Below are 16772 nucleotides of genomic sequence, written 5' to 3'. Positions count from 1 at the left end.
CCCCGTTCGCTGAAGGCAATCCAGAAATTCTTGGGGTTCATCAATTATTATCGCCAGTTCGTTCCCAACTTCTCGACGGTGGCAGCACCAATCATTGCCCTTACCCACAAAGGGCGCTAATCCCAAAACGTGGACACGGGAGACGGTAGAGGCTTTTCACGCTCTTAAAACCCACTTCTCCAGACCACCCATCCTCCATCGTCCAGATGTCTCCAAACCCTTCCTACTGGAGGTAGACGCCTCTTCGGTCGGTGCAGGCGCAGTCTTGTATCAGAAAAACGAACGAGGAAGGAAGCATCCGTGCTTCTTTTTCTCAAAAACCTTCTCTCCGGCCAAGAGGAACTACTCCATAGGGGATAGGGAGTTACTGGCGATGAACTTAGCGTTACAGGAGTGGCGGCATCTCCTGGAGGGTGTGAAACATCCGTTTGAGGTGTTTTCTGACCATAAAAATCTCACATACCTCCAGACAGCCCAACGCCTGAACCCAAGGCAGGCTCGTTGGTCTCTGTTCTTCTCCCGGTTCTGCTTTACTATCCGCCACCTGGCCGGTGAGAAGAACGTACGGGCCGACGCCTTGTCGCGTTGTATGGTCGTTCTGGAGGAAGTAGAGGAGGAGCCCCTTCTTATATTACCCCCGGACAGCTTGAGGATGGTCACCCCCACTACTATTGATCAGTTGCCATCTGGCAAGACCCTCGTTCCCCCTGAGCTACGGAACGAGGTGCTATCGTGGGCCCATGCCTCCAAGGTCGGGGGCCACTTCGGGGTCAAGAGGACCATAGACCTAGTGGCCAGGCATTATTGGTGGCCGGGATTAGCCCAGGACGTACAGGAGTACATGGGAGCCTGTATGTCGTGTGCGCAGAATAAGCCGTCCCGGCAGAGATCATGCAGGTCTTCTTCACCCGCTGCCGATGGCGGATCGTCCCTTGGAAGTGGTGGGGATGGACTTCCTGGTAAATCTGCCCAAGTCAGCAGGGCACAGGGTCGTGTGGGTCATCATGGATCACTTTTCTAAGATGGTCCACTTGGTGCCCCTCCCGCGACTCCCGATGTCACGTGTCTTCGCCACCTTGTTCATTCGGCATGTATTTAGGCTGCATGGCATGCCTGACAAGGTGATGAGTGACCGGGGTCCCCAGTTCGCGTCTCGAATCTGGAGGGAACTGTGTAAGCTCTTGCAGCTAGAGCTTAACATCTCCTCCGCATAACATCCCGAGACCAATGGACTGGTGGAGAGGACCAATCAGACCCTGGTAATCTACCTCCGCCACTTCATCTCCACACACCACGACAACTGGGCTAACCTCCTTCCTTGGGCCGAATTTGCCATCAATAATGCGGTCCATGAGTCCTCTGGCCGGACCCCATTCCTACTTAACAACGGACAACATCCCAGAATCCCGATCCCGATTCCCATTATGTCACCCGATCCTAGAGTGGAGGATTGGGCGACCGAGGCCCGGGAGATCTGGGATAACACCCAGGAGGCCCTTAAGAGGGCCAAAGACCGGATGGTGATGACGTCTGATGTGCACCGCCGCACTGCACCATCTTTCGCCCCTGGTGACCTAGTGTGGCTGTCCTCTAAGAATATCACCCAACGGGGAGAGGCAGCCAAGTTCGCTCCTAGGTACCTAGGGTCCCTACCAGCCCAATCCGGCTTCTCGTCCGACGACCCTGAGGTAAAGGAGCTTGAAGGGACAAAAGTCATGCGGGGCAGGAGGTATTACCTCATGGAGTGGGCCGGTCGTGGCCCGGAGCATAGGTCCTGGAGGATCATATCCGGGACCTGGGTTTGGTTGCTGCCTTCAAGCACAGGCAGGGGGGGCCCTAGACGGGGGGGTAATGTTACACCTTGTGGCTCCCCTGTTGCAAGGAATGATGTGGTCTCCCATGCCTTGCCTGCCATGAGCCCTCCTGCTCAGCAGCACCGAAAGTCTAGGAGACTACGCAATGTGCACAGGATAGCTGCTCACGGTAACAGCAAGAGTTCCGTTATCTCTGCACATTGTGAAACCACAGATCCTGCCTCTATGTCCCAGAGGCGGGAAGATGCGCATGTGCACCACGTGGCATGTGTTGATTCACCCACTGACCTGACGTCACACGGCTTGATGAGGCGTCGCAAGCCCATTGCTTTGACATCAGTGAGGTTGATGACGTGGTGAAGCCTGACTGGCCGGGCTGGGATGTCGTGGACTCTGATTGGGCCAAGTCCGTCGTCTCCGCCTCGAGCCCGCCTTTGGGTGGAGCTGCGCTTCCTTAAAAGCTCCACTTGCCAATATGGCGGCGCGCGACCGTCCTCTTTTGTTAGATGACTGGCAGCGTGTTGCTATGCCACTGTTTAGGCATCTTGTCTATTTGTGAACTTTGTCCTTACTGTCCAGGCAGTACCTTGTTTGTAGGCCGTGTTCCTGCCCTTGGTGAGCTCCGCGGGACTCCTCCGGACTCACCTTATTGTTGAAGCACACGTGCGTAGGCACCGCTGTGCTACCCTCATGCCACGTTTCCGTGACTTCCGTTTGGGCACACGTGCGTGGGCATTACTGTGCTTCATTGTGCAACAAGTACACCGAGCTGTGAGCCCCGTTCCTTACAACCCTCACAGGTTAGGGCGAGCTGGTGTACGCAGATCGCCTGTGACGTAGCAGACGATCGTCAGCAGTAACCCGCTCACTCTTCAAACCGTAGCAGCGGTCCCCTACACCGCACAGTGGTCCTTAACCGGCAGAAGCTGTCTCTATACCATCTTGACATGCTTCCCCGGGTCCCCCTCGTAACACCAAAATATCATGCAAATAATGCAAGACTAAAAACTTACAAACCTCCTGATGGTCAGGCGCAACCCGCATCGTCACCTAGTTCCAAAACTGGGGCTTACTTTCAGCTAAAGGAGTAGCATCAATACCCCTCAAAGGGATAGGAGCATGCAAAGGCACCATAGGAAAACCACAACGCTCAGCAAACCCAAAATCCATCAAGTTCAGGGTAGCTCCTGAATCAATAAAAGACATAGCCGAAAATGATGATAGGGAACAGATCAAAGAAACCGACAAAAGAAACTTAGACTGTAAACCGCCCAAAGTAAATGAATGGGCAAATCGTTTCTCGTGCTTAGGGCAGACAGAAATAGTATGAGAGGCGTCTCCACAGAAGAAACATAGCTTATTACGCAGTCTAAAATCCTGCCGTTCCACCCCTGAAAGGACCCTATCACACTGCATAGGCTCCGGAGACTGCTCTGAGAGCGACACATCTGCACGCATTGTTTTACGTTCACATAAACGTCTATTAATCTGAATGGCCAATGACATAGAGGCATCGAGACCAGAGGGGACAGGAAAGTCCACCATAGACTAGAAAAACAATAACTCGGGCACTCAAAAGAAGGTAAGAGTCTGAGGCAGAATAATGCTTGAATTTTTTAGTTTGCTTGTTTTTATTGATGCAAAGGTCCAAAGAAAAATATTCTAACATTTCGGCCTTAACATATAGGCCTTCGTCAGAGATAATCTATAATACAGATATACAGAAAGAAAATTATCAATTAGTTATCGCATATGTAGAACACAATATTTATAATCAGAGTGTAATTTTTACATGTGTCACATGATAAGGAATACACCAATATATACAAGGTCATAGATGCTGGTCATTAATCGACATTCAGAAAAAAGAAAACAACATGTACCTATATGCATATAACTGAAAACGTGTTCAGACGAGGAGGTACAAACAAAAAAACCGCCATATAGACAGTTGATAAGAATGCTTAGAACGTACCTATATGGAAAGTCCACCATAACATCCTTTACAGGCTCTGCCAACCCCTTCCGAAAGAGAGCCGCATCATTCCACTCAGTAAGGACCGCCCACTTACAAAATTTCTGACAGTATATCTCTGCAAGTTCCTGACCCTGGATCAAAGCCAATAGCAGGATCTTCAGGCGCCATGGAAAAGGCCCGATCCTGGGGGTCACCACGCAGCAGAGAGATAACAATCTGAACTCGCTGCCTGGAAGACCCTGAGGACTTGGGTTTCAAGGCAAAAAATAACTTACAATAGTTCTTGAAGTTCATAACTATAGACCGATCCCCAGAGAACAAATCCGGTAAAGGTATTTTAGGTTCTAACGCAGGTGCCTGGGCAAGATAATCGGATATATCCTTAACCTGAGAAGTAAGCTGATCAACTCGCCCAGCTAATTGTGTGACATCCAAGACAGTAAGATCCTCCACAGCATCCAGAGATAAAAAGGAAAAAACACACAAGAAAAAAAAAATTCTGACACTTTTTTTTTTCTTTTTCTTCTCCTTCTATTGAGTACCCTGGAATCTAGGTTAGGCCGGTGGTACTGTTATCATTCAGGGACCGAGGAGGATCAAAAAATGCGGAATCCCAAAAAGGTAACAGAGTGGCAGGAAACTTAATGGACTGCAGACCTAATCCTGACACACAACTAACTAACTAACAGTAGCCGTGGGTCGTGCCTACGATGACCTGGATTCCTCGACAAAGCCGGAGAACTAAATAATCTCACAGATAGAAATATAAGAAAACTAATCTGCCTCGGAGTAGTCCCCAAAGATAGACAGATAGCCCCCCACATGTAAAGGCTATGGTGAAATCGAAAATACACCACAAAGCCAGAAAAGACAGGTTCAGCAAAGGTGAGGCCCAAACTATCTTTATAGGATAGGATAGGAAAGAGCAACTGTCTGCAGCCGTAAAAACCCTAATATATACCAGCACTACTGATATGGAAAAATCCTTAGGTCACACAACCTCTCCCTCACTGTACCAGCACTCAGATGTTACTGGGATCCAAAAACACTAATACAGATAAGGGACTGAATTAATACCAAGCATGACAAACACAAATCTTGCAGAATCATGGAGATACGTATACAGACACTCCCAGCAGGGAATAATCCCATTCCACCACAAATGCCACACAGACAAAATAGGAATTATGGATTAGTATCAAAGCAGAAAAAGCAACAAGAAAGTGGAAAACAAACAGCAGAAGTGCAAAGACCACTTATCTGAGAGTAGTTCTGGAAGTGAGCAGAGCTGGTTATAGAATGTCCTTAACACACAGGAGCAATTGACCACCGGCAAGTAACAAGAGAAAGCTACTAAGGTAAATAGCCCAATCTGACCCTGATTGCCAGTCCTCTGCAGGTGTGTCGCTTTCATTCCACACATCAACTGCACCGCCAGCACTGACCATAAGAGGGAGCCCCAAACTGGAAAACGTATTCACAACAGAAAGCACAGTCAGTTAGCATAGTCAGTGGATAGTCAGAGGTCGGTAGACGGGAACAGCAATATAATATGGAGGAACAGCAGGTAGCGTAGTCAGTGTGTAGCCAGAGATCAGTACACGGGACCAGCAGTATGAAATGGTGAAGCAGCAGGTAATGAAGTTAGTGAATACCACGAGGTCGATACACGGGAATAGCATCACAATATGATGGAACAGCAGCAGGTGAAGGTTCTAGACTAATGGCTAGGAGTTTAATCTTGCAAGGAATGAATTGGAAAGCCAGGCTTAAATAGAGTGTCCAATCAGGAAATTACAGGATGGAGCTAATCAACAGGTACTGGTAGCTGAATTAGCAAGGATCTGTCAAGAGAGCTGAATAGCTCAAAGCGAAGAGCTGCTGCTTAGTGCACAGGAGCTACTGGGTTTTGAGTCCTGATAGGGGCCAAGAGAGGAGACATGATTACAGGAAAGAGTCCAGAATGAGAGACAGAATTAAAGGAAGGGGCACAGAATGGGGAGCATTATTACATGGGGTGGTCGAATACGTATGTCTTATAGGATATAGAATGCTACATGGGCCCATACGTCTGACTAACATGCAGGTAGATGCCCAGGTCCAAATTTCACACTGGGGCCCATTGGACTTTAGCTACGGCATTGGATATAGCTACTGCTGACTTCAATAAAACACATATATTTTACACACACACACATTTTTGTCGTGATGATCCACACGGGCCATATAAGAAATTTACCTTTTGGGAACTTTGGAAGTCTCAGAGATTGTAAAATGTGATACATGCACTATAATGTATCAGGCTGCTTAGGCATGCAAATATAATTGATTTGTTGCATTGGTTTTATTTGCACATGAAAATATAACAGTATCAGAGTCATGTTTTGATGTGGCTGAGTTACTGTATCATTACAAACACTTGCAAATCTTATCTCATAGTGCTGTTAGCTCTGACCTCCCACCACATTGACAGCCATAGCACTTGATGGCACTGCATAGACACTAGAGATCAATAAATATTTTTATAAATGTGCTGATTTGTGTTGATTCAAAAGTCTTATCTGAAATTTATTATACATACCACTTTGTTAGATAGTTTATTCTAAAGCAGACATTGGTATATTTTATCTGTAATACCATCAACTATATTATGCCAATGCTAGCATAATGTATAACATTTTGTAATATGATACATACTTGTAATACCATGTTCTCAGACAAAGATATACTGATGTTTCTACTGCTGTTTTAAGGAGAATTTGTCCGCAGGTTCTTGCTATGTAATCTGAGGACAGCATGAGGTAGGGACTGAGACACAAATATTAAGGGTGTGTTGCTTATTAGGCTGTGTGCTATTGTTTCAATACCAACAAGGTTTTTTCACCAGGAGATTATCACTGCAAGGACTATAGAGCTAATGAGCCTTATCTAACCATGCCTCTTGTCTGATAAGCAGCTCACTGTCAATAGACATGTATATAAACAGCTGTGGTGTGGGCGGGGTTAGCTTTCTGAGTTCTGCTACACACTAGATCTAAAAACTTTGATTATATAACAACTGCTGCACTCAGTAAATTAAGTGATACATAGTTGGAGTTAGAGTCTCTTTTCCTATATTATACTCCTCTCAGATGACGTAGCAAAAAGCTGGTGACAGATTCAATTTAAGAAAGTCTGTGAAGTAAAAAAAACAGAGAGAAAGAAAAGAAGAAGACAAAACACTAAAAAAATTCTACCTATTTTCCATTAAGCCCACTTTACACGTTGCAATTAGTTGTACAATCGCATTTGCGATGTGACACGCCCAGGTTGCATACGGGATCTATGAGATCTCACGTTGGTCGTTCATTTGCTGTCACACGAGCGTTAGTAGTCTATGTTAAATTGATCAATGTTATGTGCGATCCTTTAGATCATGTGCTCTGTGACGTATGCATTGGGCACCTTTTTTTTTTTTTTATTTATTGACTTGACAAGCGTGTGTAATGTGTAGGGATGCGTTTTTACTATGTCATCTGCCATTCAGCTCTGCTACATGGCCGCTAACAGCAGACACAGACAGCCATGTAGCAGAGCTGAATGGCAGATGACAGCAGACACAGACAGAGCCGCACTGTCAGAATGAACTCGGGTGAACTTCACCCGACTTCATTGTGATGCTGCGGCTCTGTCTGTGTCGCGTCCTGATTAGCGGTCACCAGTGAAGGACTCACCGGTGACCGCTAATCTCCTGAGTAACTGAAGTTAGCAGCCCTCTCTCATATACTCACCAATCCCCGATCCCCGGCGCTGCACGGCATTCACACTGCTCCGGCGGCTTTTACTGTTTTGAAAAAGCCGGCCGCCCATTAAACAATTTCGTATTCCCTGCTTTCCCCGCCCACCAGCGCCTATGATTGGTTACAGTGAGACACGCCCCCACTCTGAGTGACAGGTGTCACACTGCACCCAATCACAGCAGCCGGTGGGCGTGTCTATACTGTGTAGTGAAATAAATAATTAAATAATTAAAAAAAACGGCGTGCGGTTCCCCCCATTTTTAAAACCAGCCAGATAAAGCCATACGGCTGAAGGCTGGTATTCTCAGGATGGGGAGCTCCACGTTATGGGGAGCCCCCCACCCTAACAATATCAGCCAACAGCCGCCCAGAATTGCCGCATACATTATATGCGACAGTTCTGGGACTGTACCCGGCTCTTCCCGATTTGCCCTGGTGCGTTGGCAAATCGGGGTAATAAGGAGTTATTGGCAGCCCATAGCTGCCAATAAGTCCTAGATTAATCATGTCAGGCGTCTATGAGATTCCTTCCATGATTAATCTGTAAGTTACAGTAAATAAACACACACACACCAGAAAAAATCCTTTATTAGAAATAAAAACACACACATATACCCTGGTTCACCACTTTAATCAGCCCCAAAAAGCCCTCCTTGTCCGGCGTAATCCAGGATGATCCAGCGTCGCATCCAGCGCTGCTGCATGGAGGTGACCGGAGCCGCAGCACACACAGCCGCTCCGGTCACCTCCACACAGCAAATGAACACAGCCGTGCGATCAGCTGAGCTATCACTGAGGTTACCCGCTGTCACTGGATCCAGCGGTGGCCGCGGGTAACCTCAGTGACAGCTCAGCTGATCGCACGGCTGTCTTCATTTGCTGCATGGAGGTGACCGGAGCGGCTGTGTCTGCTGCGGCTCCGGTCACCTCCATGCAGCTGCGGTGGAAGCGACGCTGGATCATCCTGGATTACGCCGGACATGGAGGGCTTCTTGGGGCTGATTAAAGTGGTGAACCAGGGTATATGTGTGTGCTTTTATTTCTAATAAAGGATTTTTTCGGGTGTGTGTTTATTTACTGTAACTTACAGATTAATCATGGAGGGTGTCTCATAGACGCCTGACATGATTAATCTAGGACTTATTGGCAGCTATGGGCTGCCAATAACTCCTTATTACCCCGATTTGCCAACGCACCAGGGCAAATCGGGAAGAGCCGGGTACAGTCCCAGAACTGTCGCATATAATGTATGCGGCAATTCTGGGCGGCTGTTGGCTGATATTGTTAGGGTGGGGGGCTCCCCATAACGTGGAGCTCCCCATCCTGAGAATACCAGCCTTCAGCCGTATGGCTTTATCTGGCTGGTTTTAAAAATGGGGGGAACCGCACGCCGTTTTTTTTAATTATTTAATTATTTATTTCACTACACAGTATAGACACGCCCACCGGCTGCTGTGATTGGGTGCAGTGTGACACCTGTCACTCAGAGTGGGGGCGTGTCTCACTGTAACCAATCATAGGCGCTGGTGGGCGGGGAAAGCAGGGAATACGAAATTGTTTAATGGGCGGCCGGCTTTTTCAAAACAGTAAAAGCCGCCGGAGCAGTGTGAATGCTGTGCAGCGCCGGGGATCGGGGATTGGTGAGTATATGAGAGAGGGGGATAGACTGACATGGACAGAGAGTGAGGGACAGAGATAGTGACGGACTGACAGAGATTAGTGACTGACAGACATTGTGAGGCGCTTCAGAACGCAGCTTTTCAGCTGCGCTCTGAAGCGGACCTTTTTTAAGCTGCGGTGCAGAGCGCACACCTGCGCACATAGCATCAGACACCAAAATCGTATGAGGGATGTCACACGTTACAATTGACTAGGTTCGTGCAACAAAACGCTCAATTCTAGAGAATGATACGATGTGTTTGCGATCAACGGTTTTGCGTTCAATCCTGATTGCAAGTAGATGTCACACGCAGATACCTCACAAACGATGCCGGATGTGCGTCACTTACAACTTGACCCCAACGACAGATTGTGAGATATATTGAAGCGTGTGTAGCGGGCTTTAATGATGTAAATTGTTCAATTTTGTACATTGAATAGAAATACAATACGAATATCACAAATCATATACCATGACCTGGTAGTTCTCTAGTTTCCATGGGAACATGTACCTTGTCAAGGTTTGGCATAACAGTTTCCTCATCACCAAAGACAAATGGCACTGTACTACACAGGTGGATATGGTGCCCTAAGGGTGAACTTGCAGTGAAGCGTAAGACATGCCGCCTGCAATGAAAACACATAAAAGTATTGTCTAATAAAGGATTTGAAGAATAATTTCACATAGAACTAAGCCGCACAATCTAAAAAATCTAGTAAAATAAGTTTTTATGCAAATAGTCTCAAAGAAAGCTTCTTAAAGTGAAAACTTTCTCCTGACAGTGTGACCAAAGGTGGCCCAGGGGCACTCATTTCACTCACTCTGCACAGAATGCTACTCAGCCCCTTCCCTCACCTCCTGAGTGACAGTTTTAGCATCCAATCAGAAGACTATTACAGCTATCACTAGAGGGCATAGGGGAGGGATTGGGTAAAGTTTGGTGCGGAGATCCCAAAATACTGCTTATGAAGAAAATTATGCATAAGGGGATTAAAACTTGGGCCCCTAATTCATTACCATGTACATGTATGATATCAGCCTCTCTCCTCATCATTTATATAGTCAAAATTTATGATGGATCAGAACTGCTAACAGACGCCCCAAAAATTTTGAACTCTTTTTTCACTTTTGATAGTAAGTTTCATTTCATTATGTCAGCATCTCAGGACATTATCATCTCTTCACTTAGGAATGTCACAGCAATCAGATAATGTTAGGCTCAAATTTTATATATTATATACAGTGCGTTGAAAAAGTATTCATACCTTGTGAACTTTACCACATTTTTTCACGTTAGACCCACAAATGTGAAAGTAGTATAGTATATTAGTGGGATTTTATGTGATATACCAACACTAAGTAGCAAGTATTTGTATATACACCAGAGTCACCAAGCTTACCAGATCTACTTAATAATGTATGCAAATTGTATTATGGAATCTGGTGATAGATCCCCTTACAAAAATATATATTTAGATATCCTAACATCATGTTGGTGACTCACATAGCTTGGAACCGCCACCGTACTCACTACGGGCACCGTTCTGCTCCTCCCAGTGTCAGAATATTTTGCTGAGCTGCCTCGTGCAACATTTCCAGCACTGCTACATCCTCCTGTTTCTTTAGAGTCCCCATCCAGCTAAAGAGAGGTGTGGTGAGTCTCTGCAGGAATTTCAACCATTGTATTCTGCAGTTGTGTTTCCCTAGTCTATGCCCTATGAACAATTGATATATTAGGCAGATCTTCCCTCCACTCCTTACCTAAGCTTAGTTCTAGCTGCAGTTCATCCCTAGTCTTCTGTCTAGGTGCATTATTGTTTTGACTCTCTTGTTACCTGTAACGGCTGAACACTAACACTCTCACAAACCAGGGGAGATGTAAAACCAGAAATCCTTAGGTCCCAACAGGCTACTACTTGCCCTAGACCTTACCCTTATTTGTCCCTGTCTGACAGAGGAGGTTGGCACACTAAAATCATGTAATTGCTCCCCCACTCATTGATGGTTGACCCTGAGTGTCATTAACTGCACCCTAAACTAAAAACCAAGTGTAGCACAGAAACAACAATAAGCAAAAATGAAGAGAACACATGGAGAGGGTGAGACACAAGCTAGGAATATGCAAACACAGTCGTAAAGGAATGATGGAATAAAAGAAACTAAAGAGAATAACAGAATACGTGGAAACCCTCCCAAACCTGAATGAAACAAAATAGGAGATAACTGGAAAAGTAGACACAAAAACAAACTGGGATAGCAATGTCTCAATAAGAAAACAGAGACAACTATCCATGCAGAAATATAGGCAGCACTGAGACATGTGAGTAGTAAGTATAAATAGCCCCTCAAAAAATGTAATTGGGCAAACCAAAACGAGAAAGTGCACACACCTACAGTCATATGAAAAAGTTTGGGCACCCCTATTACTGTTAACCTTTTTTCTTTATAACAATTTGGGTTTTTGCAACAGCTATTTCAGTGTCATATATCTAATAACTGATGGACTCAGTAATATTTCTGAATTGAAATGAGGTTTATTGTACTAACAGAAAATGTGCAATCTGCATTTAAACTAAATTTGACAGGTGCATAAGAATGGGCACCCTTATCAATTTCTTGTTTTGAACACTCCTAACTACTTTTTACTGACTTACTGAAGCACTAAATTGGTTTTGTAACCTCATTGAGCTTTGAACTTCATAGGCAGGTGTATCCAATCATGAGAAAAAGGTATTTAAGGTGGCCACTTGCAAGTTGTTCTCCTATTTGAATCTCCTATGAAGAGTGGCATCATGGGCTCCTCAAAACAACTCTCAAATGATCTGAAAACAAAGATTATTCAACATAGTTGTTCAGGGGAAGGATACAAAAAGTTGTCTTAGAGATTTAAACTGTCAGTTTCCACTGTGAGGAACATAGTAAGGAAATGGAAGAACACAGGTACAGTTCTTGTTAAGCCCAGAAGAGGCAGGCCAAGAAAAATATCAGAAATGCAGAGAAGAAGAATGGTGAAAACAATCAAGGACAATCCACAGACCACCTCCAAAGACCTGCAGCATCATCTTGCTGCAGATGGTGTCACTGTGCATCGGTCAACAATACAGCGCACTTAACACAAGGAGAAGCTGTATGGGAGAGTGATGCGAAAGAAGCCGTTTCTGCAAGCACGCCACAAACAGAGTCGCCTGAGGTATGCAAAAGCACATTTGGACAAGCCAGTTACATTTTGGAAGAAGATCCTGTGGACTGATGAAACAAAGATTGAGTTGTTTGGTTGTACAAAAAGGCGTTATGCATGGAGGCAAAAAAACACGGCATTCCAAGAAAAGCACTTGCTACCCACAGTAAAATTTGGTGGAGGTTCCATCATGCTTTGGGGCTGTGTGGCCAATGCCGGCACCGGGAATCTTGTTAAAGTTGAGTTGGTTTTTCTCAGATAAAGTACCCTTCTATACGGTTTTGGTCTAAAGTTGAGGGTCGCATGGATTCAACTCAGTATCAGCAGATTCTTGACAATAATGTGCAAGAATCAGTGACGAAGTTGAAGTTACGCAGGGAATGGATATTTCAGCAAGACAATGATCCGAAGCACCGCTCCAAATCTACTCAGGCATTCATGCAGAGGAACATTTACAGTACAATGTTCTGGAATGGCCATCCCAGTCCCCAGACCTGAATATCATTGAACATCTGTGGGATGATTTGAAGCGTGCTGTCCATGCTCGGCGACCATCAAACTTATTGTTTTTGTAAACAAGAATGCTCAAATATACCTTTATCCAGGATACAGGAATTCATTAAAAGCTACAGAAAGCGACTAGAGGCTGTGATTTTTGCAAAAGGAGGATCTACAAAATATTAATGTCACTTTTATGTTGAGGTGCCCATACTTATGCACCTGTCAAATTTAGTTTAAATGCAGATTGCACATTTTCTGTTAGGCGGGCTTTGCACGTTGCGACATCGCAAGCCGATGCTGCGATGTCACACGCGATAGTCCCCGCCCCCGTCGCAGGTATGATATCTTGTGATAGCTGGCGTAGCGAAAATTATCGCTACGCCAGCTTCACATGCACTCACCTGCCCTGCGACCGTCGCTCTGGCCGGTGACCCGCCTCCTTCCTAAGGGCGCGGGTCGTGCGGCGTCATAGCAACGTCACACGGCAGGCGGCCAAAAGCGGCGGAGGGACGTTGATGGGCAGGATGTAAACATCCCGCCCACCTCCTTCCTTCCGTAGAGCCGCCGGCGGCAGGTAAGGTGAAGTTCCTCGCTCCTGCGGCGTAACACACAGCGATGTGTGCTGCCGCAGGAACGAGGAACAGCATCGTAATATCGCTGCAGCAAAATTATGGAAAAGTCGGAGCTTGCAACGATGATACGATAACGACGTTTATCGTATCATCTAGGATTTACACACTACGACATCCCAAGTGACGCCGGATGTGCGTCACTTTCGATTTGACCCCACCGACATCGCACCTGCGATGTCGTAGTGTGCAAAGCCGCCCTTAGTACAATAAACCTCATTTCAATTCAGAAATATTACTGAGTCCATCAGTTATTAGATATATGACACTGAAATAGCTGTTGCAAAAACCCAAATTGTTATAAAGAAAAAAGGTTAACAATAATAGGGGTGCCCAAACTTTTTCATATGACTGTAAATAGAAGTGAAACAGTAAGGCACAGCATAAGAAAAAAAAGACAAGAGATCCTTCAGCAGTTGGACCAACACAAAACAGGCTGTGGTCCAACCAAGAGGGAAGCTGAGCAGAACCAGAGATCACCGGTTGGAAACTAAGGGCGGCTTTGCACGTTGCAACATCGCACGTGCGATGTCGGTGGGGTCAAATCGAAAGTGACGCACATCCGGCGTCACTTTCGACATCGTAGTGTGTAAATCCTAGATGATACGATTAATGAGTGCAAAAGCGTCGTTATCGTATCATCGGTGTATTATCCGACATTTCCATAATTCTCCGACGTTGTTGTTCCTCGTTCCTGCAGCAGCACACATCGCTGTGTGTGAAGCCGCAGGAGCGAGGAACATCACCTTACCTGCCGCCGGCGGCTATACGGAAGGAAGAAGGTGGGCGGGATGTTTACATCCTGCTCATCTCCGCCCCTCCGCTTTGATTGGCCGCCTGCCGTGTGATGTCGCTCTGACGTTGTACGACCCGCCCCCTTAGGAAGGAGGCGGGACGCCGCCCAGAGCGATGTCGCAGGACAGGTGAGTGCATGTGAAGCTGGCATAGCGATAATGTTCACTACGCCAGGAATCACAAGATATCGCTGCTGCGACGGGGGCGGGGACTATCGCATACGACATCGCAGCATCGGCTTGCGATGTCGCAACGTGCAAAGCCCGCCTAAGAGTGAAGCCATGAAATTAATGACCTGGCTTGTTGAATCGTTTAACCTGTTCTTTCTTCTCACATCTTGGCTTTATATTTTGAACCTGTGCTGTCACTCCATCATTGGACCATCTGACCAAGTCTTTGTTCCCATTGCTTTAACCCACGGGTCCAGGGACTGCCCTGTAGTGGCACCTGGTGACTACCCTATCCTCACTATCAGAGGCTCTAGTGAAGACCAGGTAGTCACTTAGTTACACCCCTCCAGGGTAAGCCCAACCAGTGGAACAGCTGTCTGTAGATGAGTACCTAGCTTGACTATCATTCCTGGTAACAAGCTAGTTAAAGGGATGACCACTGACTTATAGTTACTACCGCTAATGGATTGCACTTTTGAGACTGTATACTTATTTTTCCATGGTAGTTTACCAATAGGTTTCCATATCTAGGTGGTCTCCTCAAGGAGAGCCAGCTGCTTTCCAAAGCTGATCAAGCCAAACAGCAACTTAAATCCCATGTCGTCTGGTTCTGCAACACCATATGTATAAACATCTTGTGCATAGAGAAGTGTAAACATCAAAAAGTATAACACAGTTTTTATTTTTTTAATCTGTCACTGATTTGTTTGCCTTGATTAAAATCTATTATAAAAATAAAGTCATCTATGTCAGCTTAAATACCTTGAAGAGGTTATCCGGGACTATTTTTTTTAATTATATGCCTAAGCAATAACAGGCAGATACAGTTGCTAACTACCTGCTTGTTGTGCCCGATGCTGATCTCTGCTGGCAGAGAGTGATTGGCAATTAAGCGACTTCTGCTGACATCACGTCAACAGAGCAGCAGCGTGTCTTTTGTTTTGCTCTGGTGGCAGGGTGTGACTGCTGATGTCATGATTATTGACAACCGTCTCTCCACTGCCAAACAGCGGGGAGCCGGCTGTCAATCAGTATGATGTTAGCAGTCACGCCACATAACCAGAGCAAACTTAAAGACGAACAGCTGCTCTGTTGACATGGAGTAGCTGAATTGTTGACAGATTTCAGTGACCGCTCTGAGCTGATGTCGGGTAGAACAGGCAGGTAATTAGGTCGCGCTCACATCAGCGGTATTTTGCCGCAGGGCCAGATCTGGTACAAATGCGTTTCAGCTCCATTCATTTCCTATGGAATTGCGACAACATGCGGTCACATGCGGTTGTGTGTGTCGCACGCAACCGCATGTGACCGTATCCTGCCGCGACTCCATTGGAGGTGAATTGAGCAGAAATGCATTTGGACCTGCGGCAAAATACCGCTGATGTGAGCGGCACTTTATCTGCCTTTTTTTTGTACTATGGGCCTAAAAGCAAAGTCCTGGAAAACCTTTTTAAGTAAATAGCTTTTTTAAATTGAAGGTTCTGACAGAAAAATACTAATGTCCAGTAATGGCCATGACGGCAATAGATCGAAGTTTATCATAGCAAATAATGAAGTTCTACCAACATATCAATAATTCAAACTGTAGTTAAATTGGTTGCAATGAATAATTGTGAATTTGCGATGAGTGAAAATACAAACCCTGGAGGCAGGCTTATCATAGCGGCCTTGGTCACAAAAGTATGGAGCTTTAATATAACTGGTCCATTGAGGACACTTTTCCAAGAAAACTGTTCTGCGGTTAATATGCCCTTCTGAGACCCAGCATCCGGCTTCACTGTAACAACACAGACAAGATCTGTAAGTGCTAAAGAATCAACTTTACATACACCATTGTAAGAATTCAGGAAGAGTTCCTCTGCACAGCCAATATTGATGTGACCATGGTAATCCCAATGATGATAATATCACTTGGTGATTTGGTGATGCCTTATAATGTCATAGCGGTTTGGTCTAACAAAACTTAAGTAGCTCTTATTGCGCCTATGTACAGTAAATACAATGAAAACAGCCGGGGATCGCTGTGTCACCATAATTTACAAAAATATATATTGGAATAAAAATCTAGCAATACTATCCCCAATATTTCTTTTGTGGCCATTGCACTTTGGCAGTATATTAATTGTGAAAAGGAACATAGTCTACAAAACATCCTTTTTAGTAAAATAATTACCGTACATCCCTTAGGTCAGAGTAAACCTAAACAATGAACTTAAATAATATATATCTTTAACAAAGTTAGGGATATTCTAAAGTACTGATTCTCTA

At 45.5% G+C, this 16772-nt stretch overlaps 1 protein-coding gene across 1 annotated transcript in view; it reads right to left on the bottom strand.

Annotated features, from left to right (window-relative positions):
* Positions 1-16772, bottom strand: part of ADGB (androglobin) — a 499062-nt gene that overhangs the window by 238587 nt on the left and 243703 nt on the right. Inside the window, exons 18-19 of the mRNA XM_075339549.1 lie at positions 16146-16281; positions 9743-9857 (exon numbers count right to left, since the gene is read on the bottom strand). Coding sequence (XP_075195664.1) covers positions 9743-9857; positions 16146-16281 — 251 coding nt within the window. The remainder of the gene's footprint in view (positions 1-9742; positions 9858-16145; positions 16282-16772) is intronic.

This window comes from Anomaloglossus baeobatrachus, chromosome 3 (assembly GCF_048569485.1).
Source record: "Anomaloglossus baeobatrachus isolate aAnoBae1 chromosome 3, aAnoBae1.hap1, whole genome shotgun sequence".
In the NCBI taxonomy this organism is placed as follows: domain Eukaryota; kingdom Metazoa; phylum Chordata; class Amphibia; order Anura; family Aromobatidae; genus Anomaloglossus; species Anomaloglossus baeobatrachus.
The sequence above is the reverse complement of the archived record's forward strand: the minus strand, read 5'-3'. Positions and strand labels throughout refer to the sequence as shown.